The sequence below is a fragment of the Apodemus sylvaticus genome, chromosome 10 (genome assembly GCF_947179515.1).
Source record: "Apodemus sylvaticus chromosome 10, mApoSyl1.1, whole genome shotgun sequence".
In the NCBI taxonomy this organism is placed as follows: domain Eukaryota; kingdom Metazoa; phylum Chordata; class Mammalia; order Rodentia; family Muridae; genus Apodemus; species Apodemus sylvaticus.
Window position 1 is genome coordinate 17,733,760 of NC_067481.1, and position 18,400 is coordinate 17,752,159.

The window sequence follows — 18,400 nt, forward strand, 5'->3', positions numbered from 1 at the left end:
GTTCATGATTCCCTAACTCAGCTAATGCTTTCATTACTTTTATTTTCTTCCGCAAGACGTCCAACAGAGACGGTTCGGCAGTTAAAGAGTATTCACCCGCGGCTCTTTAGGGACTCAGGCTGGACCCCGCATCCACAGCCGACACAGTAACTCACAACATCTGTAAAACTCGGGCACTGTGAGCACCAAGCACACACAGCATACACAAAACATGCAGACAAAACACACATATATTTAGCCAGGCGTGGTGGCACATGCCTGTAATCCCAGCACTTGGGAGGCAGAGGCAGGTGGATTTCTGATTTCAAGGCCAGCCTGGTCTACAGAGTGAGTTCCAGGACAGCTAGGGCTACCCAGAGAAACCCTGTCTTGAAAAAACCAAATCCAAAAATGAAAGAAAGAAAAGAAAGAAAGAAAAGAAAAGAAAAGAAAAGAAAAGAAAAGAAAAGAAAAGAAAAGAAAAGAAAGGAAGAAAGAAAGAAAGACAGACAGACAAACAAACAAACAAAGAAACAAAGAACGAAAAAGAAAATGACCAAGAGGTGAACATGGGATTGGTGGCAACTTCTTTTTTGATAGACAGGTGTTGTTGCTCTCTCTCTGGCCTAGACACAGAATTCTCATGTAGCCCAAGCTGGTGTCAAACTTACTATACTCAATGATAACCTTCAATTTATGACTGTCTTACATCCACCTCTCTGGCACCGTGACTGCAAACATGTACGTCCCCATGTGCCCAGTTCTATGTGGCACTGGGAACTGAACCTGGGCATCATGGATGCTGGGCAAGCATCTATTAAGCTGAATCCTCAATCTGAATACACACTCCTTAGAGAGAGAGAGAAAGAAGGAAGAAGGGCTGGAGAGATGGCCAAGCAGTGAAGTGCACTTGATGTTCTTCAGAGTACTTGAGTTCTCAATTCCCCAGCACACACTCTAGGGAGGCTCACATCACCTAACTCCAGCTCCATGGAATCTGACATCCCCTTTTAGTTCCCAGGGGTACCAGCACACTAGTACATATATACACAGGCAGATACAAACATGCATAAATTAAAAAAAAATCCTTAATTGGACTGGAGAGGTGCCTCAGTGGTTAAAAGCAGTGACTGCTCTTCCAGAGGTCCTGAGTTCAATTCCCAGCAACCACATGGTGGTTCATAACCATCTGTAATGAGATCTGATGCCCTCTTCTGGTGTGCCTAAAGAGAGTGACAGTGTACTCATATACATAAAATAAATATTTTTTTTAAACCCTAACTAAGACACTCAGTTGTTTTTTTTTTAAAGATTTATTTATTTTATGTATGTGAGTACACCATTGCTCTCTTCAGACACACCAGAAGAGGGCATCAGATCCCATTACAGATGGTTGTGAGCCACCATGTGGTTGCTGGGAATTGAACTCAGGACCTCTGGAAGAGCAGTCAGTGCTCTTAACCGCTGAGCCATCTCTCCAGCCCAAATAAATATTTTTTAAAAATCCTTAATTAAAGAAGAGAAGTTGAAATGAACAAACAGAACATTCCTTTTAAAAAGCGACATACAATACTCAGGAGTAAGAAGGCAGAAGTGGACAATCCTCATACACAGGGAATACCCTCTTCATAATGCCTGCCCACAGAAAGAATAAAACCACACTATCAAGTATTAGTTTGCATAAATGTTGGGTAGAATTTAGTTGATTTTTCAGTTAGATGATATTTTGTCTGAAATGGAATCTGCATTTTCTTTACTTTTTGTCAACCTAAGATCACATTTTCCTTCCCATGTATACTCAAGACTTTGGCAGAACAACCTCTCCTGAGAGACTCAACCCCATGGGGCTTCCTGAGTGAAGCACCATGCCTTTAAGAAGCACTGAGGAAGAGCTGGGAAGATGGCTCAGTCAGTAAGAGCCATGCTGCTCTGACAGAAGACTCAGGTTTAGTTCTCAGCACACATGCTGGATGGCTCACAACCACCTGAAACTCAAGCTCCAGGAGATCTAACAACGTCCTTTTGGAATCTGGGCACTTGCTCAATCATGTGTGCATACCCACAAAGGCACATCCATATACATGTAATTTTCAAAGTAAATTTAAAACTTTTTAAATTGAAAACATTTTTAAATAATGAAAGAACAGAAAACATCCTCTCTATTAAATAAGAAATCCAGAAGAGTAAACATCTTGAAGCGCGTGGCTCCGTACTTACAGAGACAAAGGTGAAGCAGAGGCCAGCTCCCCGTGGTGCTAACTGCTCTGTGTCCAGTCGGGGCTTTGCTAACATCACTGACATGAGGGTTGGCAGGGCAGACTGCTCCTCTGCGGCCTCCTTTGCAGCACTGCCATCTAAACCATAGAGAGGCTGTTCTACTCGACGCTGGAAAACATTAAAGAAAACACACAACTGATGTGAGAAAAGATAATCCGAATACTGACAAACACGCAGCGGTTAGAACAGGCATGGTGCACAAAACGCCTCTGAAAACAGAGCGCAACAACATGGTCACTATCTTCAGACCTGAGTAAATACCTTAAGACTCAACTTCACAAAACCCTTAATGTGCAGACTACTTTGTACTGTTCAGTAAGACACTTCCATAAACCTCTCAATCTTACACAGGAAATGTTATTTCAATCCTATAAGTAAACAAAATCTTAAAATACCTGCTGCGCGGATTTACAGAGTTCACTGCACTCCGAATTCTACTCTCATTATACCTCACATGCAAATGCAAATGCAAGCAGAGCAAGCATTGGACAGTAAAGGGAAACGTGACAAGCATGTCTAGTTTATTCTAGAAATGGAAGGATGGTTAAACATTAGCAAATCTCCTAAAATAATTCATTACACTAATGGTAGAAAAAAATTATGATTCTTTTCTTTGGATCATAAAATCAGTCAACTTGTATATTGTTGGGCAACTTTAAAAAAACTGTAAGTATTCCATTTTAATACTTAAGTGAGTATTTTCTCAAAGTCACTAATAATATTACTTAGAGTACTATAGTAGAGACCCTTCATTATTGTTGAACAGGTAAGTGAGTATTTTCTCAAAGTCATTAATAATATTACTTAGAGTACTATAGTAGAGACCCTTCATTATTGTTGAACAGGCAAAGGTAACTTACGGAATAAAGAAAATTTAGATAATGTGATATAAATACTGGAAAATATTTAAGTGTCCCTTTTGGGTGATGTAAATATTCACAAAGGAAACAAAGCAAATTGGCAAAAAAAAACAAAAAAACAAAAAAACAAAAAAACAAAAAAACCCTCAGTAGATACACAAGAACAAGGTAAGTATAGTAACTATACACCAACAGTTACCATCAGCAAATTAATAAAAGAAAATCACACTGAAAATAACAAAACCTCAAAAGCCATATGAAATACTGACTATGAAAATACATGTAAAGAAAACAGTTCACAGATAAACATAACAACAATCTACAGCAGACAGGGAGGGCAGGCCGATCTCTGTGAGGTCAGGACCAGCCTGGTCTACAAAGCTACTTCAGAACAGCCAGATGTGGAGAGATCCTGTCACAAAGCAGGCAAGCAAGCAGGCAAGCAGAAAGACAACATAAATGGTAATATCCTTTTCCTGAATTCAAAATACACAAATTCCAAATTTCTCTAAAACCAGTAGAGTTTTTACTTATTTTTTTCTAGGCCTTGGAGGGGAAGGATAAATTCTTTTAGAAGATTATATTAGGGGATTACATGAAAATCAAGAAATGTTTAACAAAGAATATTAGGAAGCCAGGCAGTGGTTGCGCATGCCTTTAATCCTAGCACTCGATAGGCAGAGGCAGGTGGATCTCTATGAGTTCAAAGCCAGCCTGGTCTACAAAAGGAGTTCCAGGACAGCCAAGGCTACACAGAGAAATCCTGACTTGAACCCCTCTTCCCGCTAAAAAAAGTATTAGGAAAACCTTCTAGATATCAAAACATGCTACAAAACTACTTTCTAAATGACATTCCTGTAACACCAAAAATTGAGGATGAGGCGAAGGCCACTGAATTCAGTCAACTATGAGTTACACGGGTGAAAACTTGTCTCAAAATACTTATTTACACATTTATGTAGTTTAAGTTCTAGTGGAAAAAAAAAAAAACCCAAAGAGTTTAGAAACAAATCCATATAATGTCTGCATAATTTGTGATTAAAGCATATTTCACAGTAAAGGGAATGTAATAAGATCAACACACTTATTTCTGAAGTTATACAGGAAAAAGAGACAAGCATCTTCCTATGTTCTATCGCATATAAAAATTATAACAAGAAGCTGGGAGGTGGTGGCGCTCGCTTTTAATCCCAGCCTTTGGGGCAGATCAGAGGCAGGCAGATCCTGAGTTTGAGGTCAGCCTAACCTAGTTTCAAAATGAGTTCAATGACAGTCAGAGCTACACAGTGAAACCCTGTCCCTGAAAAAAAAGAAAAGAAAGAAAATGTAAGCAAATATTGCTATAACTTAATGGTCAAAGATTTTTATACCTGGAGATGCAACATGCACATGTGTGTTTTTGAATCATAGTGATATAAAAATATATAAAATATGCATAAAGTTGAATGAAAAAAGTCAACATAAACAGAACACAAATTTGTAAACATAATTACAACATACATGACACTGAGTTTGGAATCTTAAAATGCTCTCCTAAACTGAAAAGGCCATTTAACATATGGAAAGATGGTTAATATTCCTAGAGAAGAACTCAAAGTTAAATCTAAGTATTTTTCTCGGTAGAAAGATTGTAATGACAAAATTCAGTACTAGTTGGACATGCCAAAAGAAAATAAAACTGTTGTTAATTTTCTAGAAATGTACATAACACTATATAGTATTTATATAATGTATATCTATATATTACCTATATATAACTATATAATACAAAATCTATGTAGTCCTGGCTATCCCAGAACTTGAAGGACAAGTTGATGACCAAACTGGTCTCAAACTCAGATCTACAGGCATTTCTGCCTCCCAAGTGCTAGGATTACAGGAGCGCATCACCAATGCCGAGCTTGGAATGATCTTTGTAAATATACCTTTTGACTTAGGAATTATAAAGAAGTTATTTTTGGTTATGAGCCTAACCTTTTATGGCTGAGCCATCCCGGTGGTGATGGCTCACACCTTTGATTCCAGTGCCTAGAAGGGAGAGGAAGGAGGATCTCTATGAGTTCTAGGCCAGCCTAGTTTACAGAGTGAGTTCTAGGAGAACCAAAGCTACAGAAACCCTGTCTCAAAAAGCAAAACAAAACAAAACAACAAAGTATATACAAAGAAGACATTAACTACAATGACAACACTACTTATATAAGACAAATATTTATAGGACTCTGAATAAATTAATGATTGACATAAGGAAACTAGCACAAACTAGTACAAACATACATGTATATATCCTGAAGGGTCTAGAAACACTTGCCAACTGTTTGGAGACTGAGGGTAGGGCTGATGACTGCCCTGCATGTGCTTAGCTATATCCCCAGTTTGGGTGGAGGTGTAGGGTAGGGGTGGGGGTGGGGTGGGGAAATGTCTCACTATGTAGCTCTGGCTGTCATGGAATTCCCTCTGTAACTAGGCTGCCTCTAACTCAGATCTGTCTGCATCTGCCTGCCTCTGTCTCCCAAATATAAAGACATGCACTACCACAACTGGCTTTCCCAGACCACTCTTATGTTTTCTCTGAGGCAGTCTCATTGAATGGCACACACTGGTTCTCAACTTGCTCTGTAGCCAAGGTGGGCCTTGGACTTCCTGTCTCAGTCCAACTGAACTATAAGGGCCCACTTATAGAAATGGCTGCTTTGTAGGGACTTTATAACCTGTTTATCAGGAAAAACTTCTAAGTTATAGTATGTATTTTAACCCAAATCTAATTTTATCTAATTAGACTTTATTTGTATGACTATTTTGGCTGCATACATATATGTGCAGTATATGTATATATGTGTGCTGGATACCCTGGAGTTACAGGTTATAGATGGTTATGAGCCACTGTGTGGGTGCTGGAAACAAGTGCTCGTAACTGTTGCACCATCTCTCTAGCCCTTTAATTTTTACAACAGGGTCTGGCTATTTAGCACAGACTAAGAAACACATGACCCTCTATCTTCAACTTCACAAGTGCTGGGATTACAGCTGTGCACCACAATGCCTGGCTACTTAACTATTCATTATAGAAAGTAGAAGTAAATTTATCAAATGCTACTGACAAATGAATTTAGTTTTCCAATCTGTAAGTAACTAGTCCTCCTCAACATCAACACTCTTACCCTACCAAATATAACAGTTTGAGTTTACGCTCTATAATACTGTGGTAACCATTCATCACAATGTGCTCATTAAGTCAACTTTTCTGCCCTATATTCAATAAATATCCACTAAGGTCTAAAGCCTTTAAAGATTTTCTAAACAAAGGCAGGTTAGGATGTTTGACTATATCTTTCCTTGGAAAGCAAATTTAAAGACATGACACAGGCCAGGGATATAGCTAAATCTTTCAATCCCTAGACATCACAGATAAACAAACATGGCTAGGAGCATGCCTTTAATCCACAACAAGTTCCAGGCCAGCCAGGCCAGCATAGTTAAGACTTTTTATCAAAACAGCAAGTTTTAAAAGGGCAGGATAAACATCTTTAAAGAACATACAAACATCAAAGATGTGATTAAAACATACAGGATCTGCTAGGACAAAACCTAAGAGCATATGATAAATAAAAGAAACATCAAAGTCCTATATGGCATCATGACGTCAAGTAGTCTCTGAACCAAATTTGGCCCACCCAAGTAAAGAGCTCAACAAGAAACCCAAGTAGAGAGCTCAACAAGAAATGTTTTCCACTTCAAGGTGGGCCTCTGATACGACTCTTAGGGAAAGGGCCAATCAAAAGAAAACTTTCTTTTATCCTCAGGGCTTCAAGGAAGTTGCCTTGGCAATGTAGGGAATTGGGCTTAGAAAATGTTAGGACAATCCAAATCAATTCTTTGACAGCTGAAACAACCAAAATAAACCAACCAAACAAATATGGGCCTTAAATGTGATGAGGTTGCAACAGAAAGATAAACTCTCTAGGAACTAAGAAACAAATAAGAATTCTCCCTCAAACATATCTTCATAGTCAAAAATAATTTTTCAAGAACTTTATGTTATACATCATTAGAAAACAGTGTAAAGTTAAATCAAACCACAAAAAAAAAAAAAAAAAAAAGCCTAAGAAAAGTGAGAGCAGAAACTGATACAAACCTCAGACGACAGACTTACCAGATACAGACTATAAAATCATGTGTATAAGATTTAGAAAAATAAGAGATCAATGGTAAAATACTTGCTGAGCAAGACCTGTGGTTTGACCCCTAAAAACACAGTAAGATTTTTAAAAATAAAGGGGACTGGAGAGATGGCTCAAAAATTAAGAGCATATTATTATGCTCTGTAGGGGACCCTGGTTCAGTTCCCAGCACCTATACCATTCAGAACCCCAGTGCCAAGGGGTTATGACATCCTCTGACATGGGCACAAGATACACACATGGTTCACATACACAGGCAAACAGTCACACATTAAAAATGCAAATATTTGCCCAGTGAGTTCGAGGCCAGCCGGGTCTACAGATGAGTTCCAGGATAGCCAGGGCTATACAGAGAAACCCTGTCTCGAAAATAATCAAATCCAAAAAACCAAAACAAACAACAACAACAACAACAAAAAAAAAACCAACAACAACAACAACAACAAAAGTAAATATTGAAAAAATAAACTAAGCTTAAAAGAAGTTAAGTAAACAGCAGAGAGTTTTTATTTCAAGCAGTAACAGGACTTAGGATAGAAATCGTTCAAAGCTGAGCACTTGTTTAGCGTGAGGCAAGGTCATGGAGATTGAGGAGGGGATTGGGAGGGAGGGAGCAGTAACAAAGAATTCAATGCAGCTAATAACAAAAGACAGACAATGAAACAGTCTGGAAACTGAGGGGCAAGAAGAAATAATCTACAAAGAAGCATACACAAACAAAAGAATATGCAGAATAAAGTCAAGAGACAAGAAGAAATGATGCCTATGTGCTCTGCTAACAGCAGAAAACGCACAGTACAGAGATATCTAGGAAACAATAACTATTAATTATTCAAAACTGGAAAACCAACCCACAGATTCCAAACCCCCTAAGAGTCATAACCAAGAAGATAATTTGAAATGACCCACATTGAAACTTCAGAATATCAAAAGCAGCATTGCCTGCCTAGTATAAACTAGATCCTGAGTGCAATCCCCAGTGCAATAAAAAGTAAAAATAAGTAAAGAGCAGGCACAGAGCTAAGCATGGTGGCAAACACCTGCAATCCCAGAATGTGGTAGGTGAGGCAGGAGGATCAGAAATTAAGTTCATCCTTATACTACATAGCAATTTCAAGGTTAGCCCGTGCCACATGAGGCACATTAATCAAAATCAAAAGAATTAAATAAATGGAATAAATATAGCAGTTTCAAGAGAAAATTTTATATATGAAAAAAATCCAACTGTATTATATTGTCCAGGAATCATATTAACAAAAAGCTGATTGTATATTAAGAACACACAATGGTTTGGATATACTAAAATTACACAAACCACATTTGAAGGAGGGCTTTGAATTGACTCAGCAATTAAGAAGGTCTGCTCTTCCAGAAGACCTGAATTTGGTTCTAAGCACTATATGGCAGTTCACAACTATCTATAACCCAGGTAAAGGGACCAGACTCTCTTCTGGATTCTTCAGATACTGTACACAAGTGGTACACAAATACAGGCCAAATATTCAAATAAATGAAATAACCTAAAATAAATGGCTTCAAGTAAATAAAGTCACCTGATGTATAGGTAAAGTTTAACATAAGTACATGAACAACGTCTACAGTCGTAATGAGAAACACTAACACATGCCTTAGTAACTGACAAAACAAGCAGGGGACTAAATTCAAAGCCTGATGCGTACCAAGCAATGCTCTTTCTTTTCTTCTATTGCTTCGACAGGGTTTCTCTGTGTAGCCCTGGTTGTCCTGGAACTCACTCTGTAGACCAGACTGACCTTGAACTCAAAGAGATCTGCCTGTCTTTGCCTCCTGAGTACTGAGATTAAAGGTGTGCACCACCACTATAGCAAGCAATATTCTAAACTCGGCTGTACTCCCGAGCACAAAACACAGGTCTAAACAGTGTACTTTAACAAAGGTGACTCATTGGCACAACTAAGCTGTAGTTAGATGCTGCTGCTTGGAGTAACAGTGAAACTCTAAGGAAAAGCAGTTACCACGGAAACAAGATTACCTCTGGCATAGAAGCGGGATACATTCAGGAACTTACATCTAAGGAAGGACATCTAAGTTTACAGACTCCTGAAAAGTTTACTTCTTGTATGTGATAGTTGTAACTACATTTATAATAATTTTTTACAATCTTGTTATTGAAAGGCCAAAGAAAAACAGCTTAAGCTTTAAAGGACAATTCTTTTCTATCATGTACTCTTTGTTGTTAATTTTTTTTAAAAAACATTCCTTGCTTGCCAGATGCCATGATTTTTACCAATGCCTTCACGAAAATGTTCTTTTTTTATTTAAAATAAATATTCAACAAAAATACAAAAGATCATTAATGGGGCTTTGGAAACAGCTCAGCAATGGAACATTTGCTAAGCAAATGCAGGACTCTAAAGTTCAGTTCTTAGTCTCCCCCCAACCCCCGCCCCACAAAGGAGAGGGACACAAAATGACACATCACCTTATTTATCTTCTCTTTGAACAATATTGAGAGGCCATTGGGTCCCAAGCATTTTTGGTGCTAGAGGTTGAAAAACTGAACAAGATATTATCTCTTCCATGTCAAGTAAAGGGAATGATTAAAAAATAACTTCAGTTTTATGTAATAAAACTGGGAAAAAAACAAAGACAAAACTGTAACTGATGAAAATAGCAATGAACAAGAAATACAGCAAGGTGTCTTCTCACAAGACTAATACTTTAGGAGGAAGAGACAGGTAATGAGTTAATAGGCAAAAATTAGAACAAATTATTAAATAAAAATGTACTAATATTCAGGCTGAGGGGTGGCTCAGTTGGTAAAGCCCTTGCCCTGCAAACACAAAGAGCTGAGGTGGATCCCACCTCAAGAGTAGCCAGACTCGGTGGCACAGTCCTTTCATCCCTGCACTCGGAAGGTAGAGTCAGGGGTGAGGCCAGCCTCATCTATGTAATTGTCTCACCAGCCCCTTAATGAAATGAAACAAAACCAAAAAGACAAAGCTAAAGAGGTAGGGATAGCCAGGCATGCAACACCCGACAAACTGTGTTTGATCTCCTGAATCCATACAGTAGGAGAGAACCAACATCTGTGAGTTGTCCTCCCACCTATATATCCTGTGATGTACACACACACACACACACACACACACACACACACACACACACACACACATGGACAAGCAGGTATACACTTACACACACAGACTATTACTATACTATATACTAATAACAATAAATCATCTACTATAAGCAGGACAATATCAATAAATCTCACAAAAGTAATACTAAACATAAGAGAGCCAAACACAACAATACATATTTATGATTCTTATGAATAGCAGCTATGCCTAGTGGCAGAGAAAGGGCTAGAATGGCAAGGAACACAATGGGGATGTTTCAGGACTAGTAATATTTGGTTTCTTATGCTGGCCCAGTTTGTGAAAACTATGGACTATTGTTTGTAAAGTCTTCTAAAAATAGATACTAATTTAAAAAATTAAGTATGTATCAAATTTTGTGTATGGAGGGAAGGGATGGGATGTAGAGTGAGAAAATGAGAGACAAAGGAACAGAGGCCATTACAAACACTATGACTCAAAGCATGACTAGGGCAGAGAAATGGCTAGATGGGTAGAAGCACTTGCCATGCAAGCATGACGACCTGAGTTCAAATCCCCAGTACTCACAAAAAAAAAAGCTGCACAATGGTAATGTCTGCCTCCTGAACACTCCTCTAGTGGGAAGCAGGACAGACTATCTACACGCTTTCAGGCCAGACGACACAGTACATGTAGCAGTGGTGAGATCCTATCTCAAACAAGGTATACAGCAAGTACAGACACCCCAAGTTATAGTCTGTGGCAAGTGCACGCCTAAGCATGTACGCACAAGCGCCCACACACAAAGCAATACCGGAAACAGAGTGACCAGGCATGAGAAAATGACATTTTAGAGAGACTGGCTGGGCAGAGCTCTGTGAAGGTCATTTCTGAACAGCACCCTATTGAAGAGGTTGCTGGTATCTGGCAATCAATGGTTCCGGAAAAGAGAACAGCAACACAAAGGCCTTGAGCAGAAGAATGCCTCACAACACTCAAGAAGCCTTGTGCAGCACGGGGAGGACTGCTGCTGTACAGGAGACAAGTGGGTAAGAACAAAGAGCATCGCTCGCTATTAAGCCATGTAGGAACTTTAGTACAGAAGCCACTCAGTTCTGCAGGGTTGGCAAATGACCCTTACAATCCCTTGAGCTATGAACCTACGTGAGACGACGTGAAAGCCATACTGTGGATTGGACCTAGGGCCTTGCAAATGCTAGGCAAGCACTCTACTACAAAGTTGCATCCCAACCTCTTTTTTTTTTTTTTTAAACTTAAATCCCACATAAAGACAGATAAGTCACAATGTAGACTGATTAGGGTCAACAAATTATCTAAAGGTACTGAAGCAAAGTAACACAAATCCCTCTATTAGCTAGTTCAGGAAGTATCAACATCAGCACCACTGAATCTTAAATCAGATAACCTTTGCCTGATGGGCTGTGCCAACCTAATGTATAGGAATGCTCACCAGTTTCCCTAGCCTTTGTCCTTCTTTTTTTAAAACCTTGAAATCTCACTTAAAAGATGTAAACAAACCAATCTCAAATATATTATGTTTTCTACCAAATCAGTGAGAAAGCCTAAAAGATAGGAATATCAGAAGTTGATTAAATTTTTAAAAGGAAGAAAAGAAATTCTAATTTGGCAATGGTTTAAAACCCAAAGTCTAATTAGAATTACTTTCTTAACAGACTAGTGAACTAGACAGGCTTGAAGGCAATTAAAGAACTGCCATAAGAATCAAAGAATGGACTAACTCTTACAGAGTTGACTTACTGATAAAAGATGTCAATCTAATAAGTGATTTATAGGCAATAGTATAGAGTTTACTCCCTTGTTCCTTATGGGTAGGTAATTAATGGAAGAGAAATGGCTTCAGTGTTCCTGGGCTACTGGTCTCCTATATAACAGGTGTCAATTTCTCCAGGTGAATGCTTACCGGTAAGGGATTGGATAAGGAATGTTGCGGTGAGGATCGTGCAACTGGTGGAACACTTCTGCCAGGGCTGGTTCCTGGCCCGCTTCCCCCAGCAAACTGGCCAACAGGGAAAAATGGATATGAATAATTCAAAACAGTACCATGCTTCAGAGGAGAGTAAGAGATTAATATACAAACAGGTCTTAATTATACATGGCCCTTTAAGTCAATACATCTCATTCTAGAGATAAAATGCCATGTAAGCCAAATGCATCTTTTCAATGAGAGTTTTAAGAGAGAGCTCCCAAAGAATGTAACAAGATATACAGAAAACATGGGCTGAAAGCTGAAAGTACGCATGGTTTTGGACAGACATGAGAGAAGAATGCATCTCCCCACCCCCACCTTTGTCTCAAAATACATGAAGCAGAAAGACAGTAGTGCAGAAGGTGTTAGTCATCTTTAGTAACCACTTAACAGTGAGTCACTGAGCTCACTACACACACATTCCTCTAAGCTAAGGGAAAGGGACCGAAGGAGAGACAAGTCATTATACCTTAATCACTGAGACACAAAACCTAATCTGGCCAAGAGAAAGTGCACTTCACATGTGAATTCTTCTATCATCACAGACAAGACACATGATACAAAATTTAAACCCAGCAAATCAGCAGCAGTCCTTCTAATTACAAGATGGGCAGCATTAGTTTGACGAAGATGGAACAAGAAAGGGCAAGATCATAGTAAAGGCACAACACTGCTTTCTAATGTTCCTAATGCCTTAAATAAACATGAGGATTATTAGGTTGTTTAAAGACACTGGAGGTTGTTTTTAACCCCCAATTTAACTTACCTCAAAGTAATCACTAATTTTATGTCCCCTAGGAGTGCCTTTCCCTGAAAATGAAACCAAAGTTCAGTACAGTTTTTCCAATGCACACATAAGCCATCATCACTGAAATGCATTAAGTAGCAAAGGCTCAGTAAGGGAGCAGTCACAATGCTGTCAACCCGAATGTCAGCTTTACTTTAACAAACAATACAAACCCGTGCACTAAGATTCCTCTAGCTCATCTATGTAACAAGTGACTAAATAAACACTGATGGAAATTTTGCACACCTTGTTTTAAAAATATACCTGGAAAATCAGGAATAAAAATCTATAATCCACATCCTAATATAAGAAACCAAGATTCAAACAAACACATCAGAAGTAAAGAGTTGATCACATTTCACATAATTTTGTAACCTTGGGAGGACTTCCCTTACACAAGATTTTTAAAAGGGAAAAACAATGCAAAAAGATTGGGAATCCTAGTCCTTAGGACGGGGAAAGGCTAAACCATTTTTTCCCCTTTCCTTGACTATATATTTAATGGTGTAACTATTACTAGATTTCATCCCAGTGGGTTCCAATGGAAGAGTTCTGAAGATGAAACCATTTCTGGCTACCACTACTAACAAAAGTCCAATGTGCCCTCTTTTCCATATGATTCCTGTTTGGTCTGAAGAAAGAGTCTGTGGTAAGAAAATCATTACAAGTACACAGGGAAAACAAGAGTCCCCAAAAAACTGACATTATTTTGTCAGGTGTGTACCAAATGGCAAGTCTGTAATAGCCTAATATTCCTTAAGACACATAAACCTCTGTCAGGGATTCCTCGAAACAAACGAATCACTTGCAGGGAGCTAGATAATCTCAAGCACACTGGCACGGGGTCAGTGGGAAGTGGCCACTACCTTGGCTAGTTTCATATGGTTCAGCTTTCCTTTTCCGATTCCGCTGGTCACTCTGCTTTTTCTCAGGAGTCTGTTAAATACCATGCACGTCACAATTAGAATGTTGGTAAATTTTCACATTAGGATAACAGAGTATATACAAAATATTATAGATATAAAAGAGTTATAACTGGCACAGACAAGTCTCAAATCAGTGTCCTGCTTTTGGGACAGAGAAACAGGCAAAGTACAGAGTCTTTAATCAAACCTAAACAACTTTTAGAAAGTTATTTAAAATATCAAACTTCAACACACTCATCGGTAATTCAGAATTGCCACAAAATTTAAATAAGATATTTTGGCAGTATGGTAGCCCGTGCCTGTAATTCCATAAGAAGGAAACTGTGGCAAGATCTCAAACTCAAGGCCTGCCTGAGTATGCAATAAGACCTGTCTCATGAAAGTATTTTTGAAGGACAAATGTCAACTCATACAGCAGGCAGTCAAACAACTTCAAAAGTGCTTACACCCGACCCTTGGAAGGAAAGGCCAGAATGTCTGCTCAATTGACTAAATTTATAGAAAGTTTCACAGTACAAAGCAAGCAACTGAACTTAAGACTTGAACCTACATCCATGTGGGTAGGTTATCTACTTAATACTATCTTCCAGCTAAGTAAACAACAAAAAGTCTTTCAAATATTAACTGTTAAATTCAGCCAGTGACCTACTCTATAGAGTACTGAGAAGTATTGGAATTCAAGAGTACTAGCTAATTTGCTACAATGACAAATCTCTCACCTTTTATTAAAAAACTAAGGCTCCCAACACTAGCCCCCCCAACCCCAACAGGAGATGTAAAAAGGAGAAAGAAAAGGCCTATTGTAATAAAAACATGACAGGGATACATCAGAGCTGCACCAAGACAACAGAACACAACTCACTAACATGTCCTGCAATTACATGGTACTAGCCTTGAATCCAGTCTAAAGGTATGAAAATGACAACAGTGTTGTTAAGGAATGGCTTCTTACCTCTACTTCTTTATCACTCAAGGACCCCACGCTGCACAAACTCTGGTTGGAAGACTCACTGTTGAGTGGTCCCTGGAAGGAAAATGTTTTCAGTAATCAGAAGTTTTCATTTAAGATGACAGCAAAAGTATGCAAGAGGGCTGTAGATTCTAATGTCTAAGTCAGATTAGAGGGACCAGAAGCAGCTGTTACAACCCCTCTAAACCAAGCTGAAAGGGACTCAGCTACAACACTGTAGCCTCCATGCTCAAATAGCTATTGATATTTGTATTTGCTTTACACATAAGCAGGTCTTCCCTTCAAGAATATGATCAAGTCCTAAAGCCATTCTTTAGGAACAATAAACATGGCAAGTCATAAAAAACAGCCTCTTGAAACTGTAGCATCAGAGTAGGTTAATGTTAATGGTTCTTTGTGATAGGTAGTCAGGGACCATATTATAAAAAATTATTTTGGTTTTTTGAAACAGAGTCTCTACATATCTCTGGCTGTCCTCAAACAGTTCCTCTTTGAACTCATAGAGATCCATCTGCCTCCACTTCCCAAGTACTGGAATTAAATACTACCAAAACCAAACCAAAAAGTGTTTTCTGAAAAATATCCTACAGAGTCATGAACGCAGTATTAAAAACAAGGTTACATCTCAGTACTCAGAAAGCTGAGGCTAAAGAAGCCCAAGCTAGAGACAGATAGGATCTGGAAGAGAGGAGCTGTTCCCATCCCACAGATACCCAGGTTAGGGTAAATACCTAAAGAGACAAAGGTGTGTCTCTCTGAGGAGCAGCATCAGAAGTTTAACACTTCAGATTAAGGATGGCTAGAAGAGAAGACATAGAAAGAACCTTGTCCCCAAAACAAGAAACAGTAAGAAATTTAGAAGGTAGAGAGAATCATTACCCAGTATTGTTACAATGTATTAGTTAAAGACAACATACCTACATACCTACAGTTCCAGCAATCATAAGTTAGGCCAGTGTAGTAAGAACCCGTCTGAAAAATTACACAATAGATAATGGTAAACTACTTTATCACTAGCCTAATGTTGGTGGTGCATACCTGCCAGCCTAGCACTCTTGGAGGTAGAACATTCAGGAGTTCAAGGCAATCCTAAGTTACATAGTAAGTTTCAGGCCAGCATGAGCTACATGAGACCCTGTCTCAAAAAAAATCAAATGGCTTCATAAGATCAACAGGAAAGGAGCTTCCTCAACCTGACAAAGGACATCTGTAAGAAATCCAAAACTCAGCTGGGAATATAGTTTAGTTAATAAAGTACTTGTGTTACATGTAACAGGAAGACCTGGGTTCAATCCCCAGCATCACAAAACTGAGAATGGTAGTTCATGCCTACCTATAACTAGAAAGATGGAGGTACAAGGATCCAAAATTAAAGGACATCCTCAGCTATACAGCTAGTTTAAGACCAATCTATGAAACCTTGTATGAAACCTTGCCAAAAGGGGTGGGGGAGGGAAGGGGGGAAAAAAGGAGAGGCTGAAGAAATGGCTCAGAGGTTAAGAGAGAACACTTGCTATTCTTGTAGTACCCAACCATTGGCAACTCAGTACCAGGAGACCTGACATCCTCTTTTGGTCTCTGAGAGCAGCACCAAACACTCACATGGTATGCACAGCATACATCCAGGAGAAACATACATATAACATTGACAAATCTTTTTTAAAAAGAAATGGGGGAGAGAGGGCTGTCACCCCAGAACTAACTCACTATTAATTACTGTTTTCCCAGGAGTAAGACAAGAAGGCCCATACTTGCTGCTTCCATTCAACATTAGACAAGGTCCAGCCAGAGCAATCGACAAGAAATAGAAAGCATTCATATTTGAAAGAAATAGTAAAATAGTATTTTAATTCACAGACGGCACAATCAGTTTACAGAAAACCAGAATGGATCCATTCAATTATGGTTGAAGTAAATGAAGTAAAATGGCAACAAGCAAACACAAATTGTACCTCTATACATTTACAGTAAATATAAACATTACGTCAAGAAAACAATTATATAAACATAAGCATTAAAATGCAGATAAATTTAATAAAGGAAGTATAAAAACTATACTCATAAAAATACACTAGGGTGCATTTTTGTGCTCATGATATTCACACTTTTACACACACAAATAATGATTAAGTTGATTCTAAACTTATAGGCAGGAGTTAGGAGTGTTGCTCAGTAGTAAAGATTGAAGCCGTAGGTTCAATTTCCAGAGCTCAATGTAAATAAAGAATACTCATGATTGTAAGGGACCAGACTAGACAAAACAAAGACTTGCTCTAAAGCAACAGCAGCAATAGGACTACTAACAGTAGGTACTAGTGTTAACAGATCTGAGGGTGACTCTTGGCTAACATTGTAACTGTGACCAACTGATTCTTGAGAAAGGTGCTAAAACCACTCGATGAAGAAAAGTCTTTTCAGCAAACAGTGCCAGGAAGCTGGCCAGCCAGCAGCAAACCAGTTGAATTAGGCCCTGTAAAAGCTAGTATATTAGGCAAGTGCTTTCCACTGAACCATGCTCCCAGCATAAATTATCTTTAGTGTAATTATTGCAAAATCATTTCCCCCAAGATTGCAATAAGACATCTATTTTATCATCAAATAGTCCTCATTTTGTAAAGCCAAACACAGTGATGCTCCTGTAAATCTCTACACTCAAGAAGCAAAAACAGAAGGGTAACGAGTACAACATGAGCTTGGATTACATGGTGAGCCATAACTAACCTTGCCTACACAGCGAGACCTTGTAGATAGGTAAAGGAAGGAGAGGAGGGAAGGAAGGAAGGGCGTGACTGAAGGAAGGCGAGCTGAATGACCCCCATAGGCTCACACATCTGAGTGCTTAGCCATTGGGGAGTGGCACTGTTTGAAGGAGGAAGAGCGCGGCCTTATTGGAGGGAGTGTGCCATTGAGGTTGGACTTCTCTTCCTCTCTCCAGCTGTCCCTCCGTCTGTCCCTCCCTCCCCTCCTCTCTGCTTTCAGATCAGGATGCAGCTCTCAGCTATTGTTCTAGCACCACGCCTGTCACCATGCTCCTGGCCATAATAACAGCCGACCCTCTGAAGCTGTAAGTCCCAATTAAATGCTTTCTTATAGAGCTGTAGTGGTCATAGTGTCTTCACTGTGATACATCAGTGACTAAGATGGGGGCAAAGGTGACAGTAGGAGTGGTGAGTACAGATAAGAGGACTAAAAAGTTTCTTAGCAATTACAAAGAAAATAATTACAGATATATAGTGATAGACACTGTACTGTCTGAAATAGCAATGTTGAAGAGGGACAAGATGTACTGTCCCTTAGATATGTGTACATAACCAAAAGTTTAAAAAGATTAAGAA

At 38.9% G+C, this 18,400-nt stretch overlaps 1 protein-coding gene across 6 annotated transcripts in view; it reads right to left on the reverse strand.

The window, feature by feature from the left end:
* The window catches only part of Tlk2 (tousled like kinase 2), an 86,194-nt gene that overhangs the window by 48,926 nt on the left and 18,868 nt on the right, over positions 1–18,400 (reverse strand). For 3 of the 6 annotated variants that reach the window (XM_052195017.1, XM_052195015.1, XM_052195016.1), the window contains exons 3-7: positions 15,048–15,119; positions 14,036–14,105; positions 13,149–13,192; positions 12,317–12,412; positions 2,197–2,364 (exon numbers count right to left, since the gene is read on the reverse strand). In XM_052195017.1, the coding sequence (XP_052050977.1) occupies positions 2,197–2,364; positions 12,317–12,412; positions 13,149–13,192; positions 14,036–14,105; positions 15,048–15,119 (450 nt within the window). The remainder of the gene's footprint in view (positions 1–2,196; positions 2,365–12,316; positions 12,413–13,148; positions 13,193–14,035; positions 14,106–15,047; positions 15,120–18,400) is intronic. The other 3 variants (XM_052195014.1, XM_052195019.1, XM_052195018.1) reach the window with 2 other exon arrangements.